This window comes from Sinocyclocheilus anshuiensis, unplaced genomic scaffold, assembly GCF_001515605.1.
Source record: "Sinocyclocheilus anshuiensis isolate Anshui unplaced genomic scaffold, SAMN03320099.WGS_v1.1 scaffold461, whole genome shotgun sequence".
NCBI lineage: Eukaryota > Metazoa > Chordata > Actinopteri > Cypriniformes > Cyprinidae > Sinocyclocheilus > Sinocyclocheilus anshuiensis.
Genome location: NW_015541005.1, coordinates 524,008 through 532,518, shown reverse-complemented (window position 1 = coordinate 532,518; position 8,511 = coordinate 524,008). Strand labels below are relative to the sequence as shown.

Here is an 8,511-nt window from a genome sequence, read left to right as displayed (position 1 = left end):
GCGGATGATCTAGTGCTGCTGTCCCCCCCAAAAGTCTGTCTACAGCAGCACCTGGAGCTCCTGCACACCTTCTGTCAGACATGGGCCTTGTCAGTTAACCTGAAAAAGACTAAAATTATGATATTCCAAAAAAGGGCCCGTTACGAAAATCAAAATTACAGTTTAAAATTAAACAACATGCCCTAAATACACAAAATAATGATCTTTAAAAAAGCATCATATGACCCCTTTAATATTTCTGATTTTTTTTTTAATTAATTTGTAACATTAATTTACTGTAACTTTTGATCAATTAAAATCATCCTTGTTGAATATAAGAGTGAATTTCTTTAAACAAACAAAACAAAAACACTGACCCCAAACTTTTGAACTGTTGTGTATATTACAATAATAATAATAAAACAGAGAGAGAGAGAGAGAGAGAGAGAGAGAAATGCAAAATAGAAGCATTTGGACTTTGTATGTTGTATACAACAAAAAGGAGTAAAGAAATGCATAAACATTCCTGAGTACTTATTAGAAGTCGATTTTCTCTTTAGCCGCAATTTAAAAACAATGCTGCCCTTGTGTATTAAAAGAATGTTTAATCTCTATTTTATTTTATTTATAAAGGTATTTTTGAGAGATTAGGGAAACATAACTGTATCCATCAGACTGACTCCAGGGTGTTTCCATAACAGCAATCAGCTCCTCCTAATTAGCAGAAATCCCATTCGCCCCAGAGCTTCCTCTGAGGAGAGCTCTGAAGAGATAGCAGAGGTTGTTTTGGTCTGAGAACATAACACTATTTTGCTTACTTTCAGCATTCAGAGTTCACCTTACAGTCTAGTCTGCTGCTACACCTGTGCTCCTCATTATCCACAGTGAAATTTGGCTTCATTTGGGGCTTCTCAACGCATTCCCTCACACACGTTGAATAAAAGATGACAGACTTTGAGAGAAACGCAGGTGGTGAGTGATTAAAGCATTTTAATCTGAAATATGATGGCATTATGTCATATTAATGTCTGGAGTGTTTGTCTTCAAGAGTTCAAACACAACGGGGCACCTTTGAAAGTCCGCCCTACATTTTTCAGAGGCAACTATAAACAATGTGTCAATTTTCTCGGGGGGCTCCTTGAGGCGGTCCCAGAGAAAAGCACTGTTTGAGGGCTTGATATTGTCTGAGCTATGGCGTCACTGAGACAGGATAGAGACAGAAGCACTATATCTTCTGAGCATATTCGGTAGTTATAAATCAAATTTCTCACTCTAATTTTTGCACAAACAATTTTTTGACAAGCTTCTGTACAAGACAACACTTAGATAGAGGCGTGAATCTGAAAACACTTCAATCATAATTCACTACCATCACTCTTCGGCTGATTCCACAAATATCAAATGAGCTTATCACTGGAGACCTTGAGAGTCAGTCATGACTTAAAAGATAAAAACCGGGGTCTAAAGAGAACAGAGGATGGAGTAGTTTGCCTTGCAAATGTTCTCCCCTGAAACTGTGGCAGATGTAATTTGCAAGCAAAATTCATTTTCCTTTTTGATTGCGGAGTATTATCTCCAGATTTGTTCAAGGCCAGATGTATTATGCAGCAGTCCCCTGAACTGAAAAAAAAAATCCATATTCAAAATGATATTTCCCCTGTGAAGGCTTTGCCACCGCGAAGAAAACATCAACAATAAAGCATGCCATTAAAAAGATTTTTAGTAAAGGAACACATTACGTTATCAAACGTAACCTCAAAGAAAAGTAACATTTGTAGTCAATATTGGATCAGATTTTTGTTTGTGGGTGTTTCTTCAACTACAGGTCCGGTGGACATTTAGAAAATAAACTCAATATTCACACTTTTACTGTTTAATTTGTATGCTAACAGTGTAGACACACAAGTTTCACATTTTCTGTTACATTTTTACAGTATCACACCTCAAATTATGTATTGTGTTTATCAGCATTCTGTATGTCTTTTTTTACATTTTTGGAAAAATAACCTTATGTATCCTAAATATTTCCACACTTTTTTATTACTAGGCTGATTGGAAATTATGCACTGAAAACAATCTCTTCACAAGTGATATTTCCTTTGACTTTTCTTTGTTTTAGATCAAGTTTAAACCTCATTTATAATAGATTTTCAGACTTTAAGATGAAAGGTCTTGGCCTGGGACTAGAATAATAGTATAAATTATACATAAAAGGTATTTGAAAAGCATGAAAAAAATTTCCCCAGGTTAAATGTGACCTTCATAGAGAACAATATTGAAATCTGTTATACAAATGAACACCTGCCACATAAAAGTGTCTGCTGAAGAAACACCCTCACCCTCTACTAAAGAGTGACATTGCAGCAGAGGCTTATCATTGTTATTATTACACACTTTTTATTCATAGAACAGTGGAAAGAAGAAAATAAATGATTGAGAAGGGGACAGTATAAGGAAATGTTCTAAGCAGGTTCACATGTCCTATAACAGGGCACAACTCTTATACACTTTTTACTAGTGATCGACCGATATTGATATTTTATAACCGATACCGATACCAATTATTTGCGTGTTTATGTGCCCGATAACAGATATGCAGAACCGATATATATTTACTGTTATAAAGTAAATAAATGACTGAGTGAAGTAAGCCCATACTTCACTTTGGTTTTTCCTCCTTTCAGTCATCTTAAAAAAAAAAAAAAGTGTTGAAAATTACCAGTCTTTCATGTTAAATTTAATCTTCATATTACAATAAAAAAAAAAACATTTTATTTAAAGCATCAGCAGCAACACTAATATTAACAATAAGCAAAATAAATGTAGAAGGTCTAATGTTTTCAAATGGAGAAAAGAAATAAATAAAAGGAGTCATATCAACTTCATTTTAAACTACAGTTTTAGTAGGTTTATAAGCGGTTTAATAGGCTTAAGAGTGAAGAATAATTCACTGGATAATGTTAATTCACTGAATAATATTCTCTGGAATATTGAAATATAACAAACAAAACCTTGTATTTTATTGCATTTCTCAACTGGCATGTTATATCAGAATTAACAATAATGTTTTTGTCGTTCTAGATTAGGAAATGCCTGCTGACAGCGCAGTTTATCTATGCATTTACACAGAACTATACTCAAACTGCGATCGTTCGAGGAGATAATAAATTAATTTCCATAGAGATGTATTTATTTAGATGTTTATTATCGAAATAATGATTATATAGTAAATGATATCCGATTATTGTAAAATGCTTAAATATCGGGAAAATATCGGTAAATCGATATATCGGTCGATCTCTACTTTTTACATAACAGTTTGCCATACTTAAAGCACATAACCTGTACTGGCCTGCAGAATGTCAACATTCACTCCAACATGCGTACATCAGTCAACGTACCATATATGTAGCATGCATCAAATAATAAAGCAAGGATGCTCCAAGGCGGACATAAGAGATCCGTCATTTGTAAGTTTCGGTGTGTGCTGTCGCACAAGCCTGAATGGCACTCTAATGACAGCCATTACTCACCTCTCTCAGATGCCGGGGCCAGATCAATAAAACTCCTGCATTTCTCACCTGGAAAGACACAAGACAACCGAAGAGTTAACATCTGTGCTCTACAAGCTCTTTTTGTGTACTGAGAGTCAGAGGGCTCAGCTTCATCTTTACAGTGCTGTTTTCCAGTGATAAGACAGCTTTAGCAGTCAGCTTCCCCTTGGATCAATCCATCACTTTAGTTTTTGTCTTAAGTGACATCGTGGTGTTTCTTAGTGTTAGCCTATATGTATTTTTTGCACACTCATTGCTTGTTAAATTGATAGCATACAGCATGCTTTTCTTGTAACTAATCGCAATCATAAAAATGTGTAGAGTCTGTACTTGCCTCGATAAAACAAGTAAACCAATTGTCTGTGGTCTAACCAAAATAACTGTTGTAATTAAGATTGTCCTATGTGTCTCTGGGCTAGAACATAAAGAGTTTTTGGTGCATTCTCTCAAATTGGACTTTTAATTAAACTGGTGAGGATCATTTGAGACTCAAGGCCATTTCTTCATAAAACTTCAGTCTGCAACTGCAAGTTTGAATAATAATCTTGCCAGTGCAGGGGTGAAAGATGCTAAGCTTTGCTTAAAGGACAGAGGTCAGATAGAAGTGAGAGATGATCCAAAGTAGCATGATAATGTGAAGACAGCAACATTTTAAACCATTTCTTTTGTGTCTATATGTGGCTCAAATTTCTCTTACAGTGTGGCCCAGTTCAAAGAATGTAATAAATATATTAGCAAGCTGCGTAAGTCTGCAGACACAACACTCATAATTCCAGGCTTGTCAGACTCAACAAAACTTTATGTACGGCATCGTCTACATTACAGATCCCACAAGCTTTTCAATGTTTTATTACCTTAGGAAATCAAGATTTAAAGTAGCATTTAAAAACTTGGCTAAAGTTCAAAAGCAGTTCAAATGAATGCCGATAAATTGCACCACTAAAAAGCCGGGAAGAATGAGACTTTTGAAGGTTCAATCAGTGAAATCAAAACAAAGGATATACCACTTGTGGTTCCTTACAGAGACCTGCCCTGTAGTGACAGCAGAAGTAAAGAAAGAATCAAACAGAAAGTAGTTTAGAGTGTGACTGATCACACATTAGGTTGCCATTGAACATGACAGGGAGTCATATTCTGGATTTCATATTCTGGACCTTCTAAGTGCACTTCTTTTCTCATTACGTCTCCCTTGAGCTTTTTTCTTCAGTAAATAAGGTCCCTGGAGGGAGTATAATCCTTCTGCAAGGCAGATAAGTGGCCCATGGTAACCTCTCCTCAATTTAAATAAGGAATCTAACTGCACCGGAGAAATACATTAACCGATTCCAAAAAGGCCGGTGATGCAAGAACATGAGTAATTGAATTTCTAGTCAGCTTTATTTCACCAGTTAGGTGAGGCACTTGTGGTAATCATTTCATTTATATCAATAAAATGTAGAATGATACATTTTAGTCCCCTTTTCTGATACAGACTTATCTGTAAACTGGTCAGATTTGAATAGAGCTATTTTAAATCTTAAAAAGAAAAGCTGTCATTTCAAAGTTTCCAGAGGTGACTTATTCAAGAAATCTATGTGCAATTTACACTAATCTATATGCTTTTAGCATTTAAATACTTAATCTTAGGCACAACGTGATGCAATTGTATCACATGCATATTGAGAAGAATATGCTATTCATTTTCCAATGCCTACCCTGTGGGAATCAGAATGACATGGGCTGGCTCACTCATTATGGATCTAAAAGCTGTAATCATCTCCATTCAATCCGTTCCTGTTCTTCCAATATTCCATACAAATAAAGCCCCCTGGCTTTTGATCGACCTCTAATGTGTTTAATCTGCTATCTGAGGCAGGTTGAGGGTAATTGCATTGGTAATGAGAGTGGATGATTTGATGGCCATTAGCATTATTATGTGGTACTGTATGATCAGGCAATGGGCAAAGAGAAGAGATCTTTAAGTATGATTTATTAATTAGCACTCTACATTTTCATGCCGTCTATGAATTTGTCTTTGCCACTCCACCGCCGGAACTATCAGTCAAATTCTTGGACGTTTTAGTCACTTTATAAATCTTTTATTGATGGCTCTGCAGTTTAGGCAGTTAAACTGCTTCTGTATTTACAAGAAATGGATTCAAAACATCACCAAGATGTTAAGCGAATTGATAAAAGCAACTGACAACCGACCAGTTGTCAAAACCATCTTAACTTTTGTTTTACTTTTTATGTTTTTTTCTACTGATGCACTGGTAAATCTGGAAGGTGATACTGCATTTACAAATGTTATAGGTTTGGAATATTATGTTAATGATGATGATAAATCATTACGCAAAAATTGAGCTGAGCTACTTGTGTGGATGTCTGATGAGTTTTCAGCACAAAGCTTGTCTGACACTGTTGTCAGATTAATCATAAATCCCATTGATCACTAAATAGAAGAGGGTGTCAACAGCAATGCTGACAAAAATAGAAAAAAAACCTCACTGAGCCACATAACTTAATCCTCATCAGCGTAACACACACTGACCTCTCGCTCCCTTGACAAAGTCTGTTGGATTAAATTGAATACAATACTAAACGTTCTGTTTATGTCTGTGTATTAAAGACATTATGTCAGCATGTCTGAGAACAATGATCTGATCTCATACGACTTTAAACCTGGCAACCCTTGTTCCTGGATTTATCTGGTGACCTTGTAGTGCACTGTCATAATGAAATGATCTACAGAATTTACTTTTGACTTCTTTTTTCTTGTCAAGCTTTGCATTGACCTTAAACTCAAAGATTAAGATAGCATGTTTTTTTAGTTTTTTTTTTTGTGAGGAATAAAATATTTTTAAGATAAACTTCTTCAGCATGTTCTTGAGACTGAATAAATAAAGCTTTTCTCTTGGAAAACAGAGGGTTTTTTTTTCACATGATTGATGGTACACTCTAAAAAATTTAACTTTGGGTCAAATTTGGACTAACCCAACTTTTGGGTTAAAAATGTAATGTAAAAATTTAACCCAACAGTTGGGTTAGTCCATATTTGACCCAAAGTTGGGTTGAAACAACCCAGCATTTTTTAGAGTGTACCAATACTATATTGTGCAAGTAAAGATTTCTTCACTTCTTTTTCCACTGTAGTTTATTTGGACATTAAAGCACTGGTTTTCTCTCTGGACATAAATTTTAAAGATTATTCTGAAAAACGATTTAATTAAACGTGAAGAAGCAAAAGACAGTCGCATTTTCCTTTCATATTCTATTCCTTTTGCAGGACAATCTTGATGTGCGTTTACTAACCAATAACTCCAGATGATCTAACATAGAATTCATGAAAAACGGACCTGTCTGATTAAAAAAACATTTTAGAGAGGGCATCCTTTAAAAATACGAGGCTATGCAAGAGCTGCTTATTTCACTGTGTTCCATGGGGAACGTGGTTATCTAATGGCGCCTTACCAAGTTCCTCAAAACTCATTGAGAGTAAGTAAATCCTGACAGATGTTTCCAAAGCTGCTGGCACACAACCATTCCCTCCAATCCATTGCGCAACACATTCACACTGCTTTACACACGACATGTTGTCGTTTCCCCAGCACAAGAACACTAATTTCATTATATAGAATTTGATTTGTGATGATGTTAATGAATGCTAATGGACGTTAATTGACAGATAGAAGGTTCTTTTGTTTAACGTAGCTTTTCACCTACATGTCTAAAACAATGAACTGAAGTTTTTACTATAGCCTACTGGACAGTAGCCTACATGTTATAAATTAAAACGTTTCGGTAACACTTTAGGTTAGGGACCAATTCTATCAACTAGTTGCTATTAGAATGCATATTACTAGAGAATTGGCTGGTTATTAGTACTTATAAATCACATATTAATGCCTTTTTCTGCATGAACTCTAGATCTCCTACCCAATACTTAAACTTAACAACTACTTTACTAACTATTAATAAACAGCAAATTAGGAGCTTGAATTGTGAGAACTGAACAAGTTTAGTTCCCAAACTAAAGTGTGACCAACGTTTCATACGTTTTCTAAATGTACATAAAAAAGAGGTAGATAGCACGTAATAACAGCACTCTTTACATTGATTTACACCGTTTAGGGATACATTTCAAAGTACTTTAACGCCTAGAAGACAAATGAAATGTAACGGACTTAACGAACTCTCACCTCCTCCATGGATATTCTCCTCACACGAGTACCAGATCCCTGTGTGAAAATGCCTAAAGAGAAATCGGTCGTCACCCGTTTCCCAGCTATAGTGAACTTTACTCGGGTCTGTCTCGTTTACCCCATAGTCAATACAATTATGCCGTCTTTCTTTACTGCAGTTGGGTTTGGGGACCCGCTGAGTCCCTTCGCACCAGTAGGTCGTGATGAACGCCGTCGTTGAGAATAAGAGTGCCAGAAGATTTAACCCCACAGACAGCAGAGCACGGCATTTTCGAGTGGTCTTCATAGTCCTATAAGAAGTGGCTCACACACGTGAATGAGTTAATTCAAACTGGGCTGAAAAATCTTGATTGGTGTGAGGAAAGTGCAGCGGTTGCGCTCACCTCACCTCTGCTCACTGGCCCGAAGTGACAGCGACAGGTTCGATCCTCACACATATGAAATGAGCGTCACTCCTCTGGCGCGTGGAGACAGACGTGACTCAAGTAAGAAAGATCTCTGAGGCATCTTTGAGACAGACACTCACGCTGCCAACTGCTCTCTCTCTCTCTCTCTCTCTCTCGCTCTCTCTCTCTCTCTCTCTCTGCGCGCGCGTCTCCCTTTCCTATTATTTATTTAATTCTTGCTCTGCTGTCTGGTAGGCTATATCTTGACTTATGTGAAACTGTTTTTGGCACCTCTTGGTATCATGAATCTATTTCCTTAAAGTATGGGTCAATGACGTCAGTGTGCGAATTATTTCGCGACTTGCAGATTTGCAGTCGACTTTTTTTATGGGACTTATAGCCAATGCTTGA

The 8,511-nt window shown here is 36.4% G+C and overlaps 1 protein-coding gene across 2 annotated transcripts in view; it reads right to left on the bottom strand.

Annotated features, from left to right (window-relative positions):
- Positions 1-8,137, bottom strand: part of LOC107690243 (germ cell-specific gene 1-like protein) — a 17,045-nt gene extending 8,908 nt beyond the window's left edge. For both annotated transcript variants that reach the window (XM_016488498.1, XM_016488499.1), the window contains exons 1-2: positions 7,712-8,137; positions 3,513-3,560 (exon numbers count right to left, since the gene is read on the bottom strand). In XM_016488498.1, coding sequence (XP_016343984.1) covers positions 3,513-3,560; positions 7,712-8,000 — 337 coding nt within the window. In that variant the 5' untranslated portion in view covers positions 8,001-8,137. The remainder of the gene's footprint in view (positions 1-3,512; positions 3,561-7,711) is intronic.
- Between the last annotated feature and the right edge of the window lie 374 nt (positions 8,138-8,511).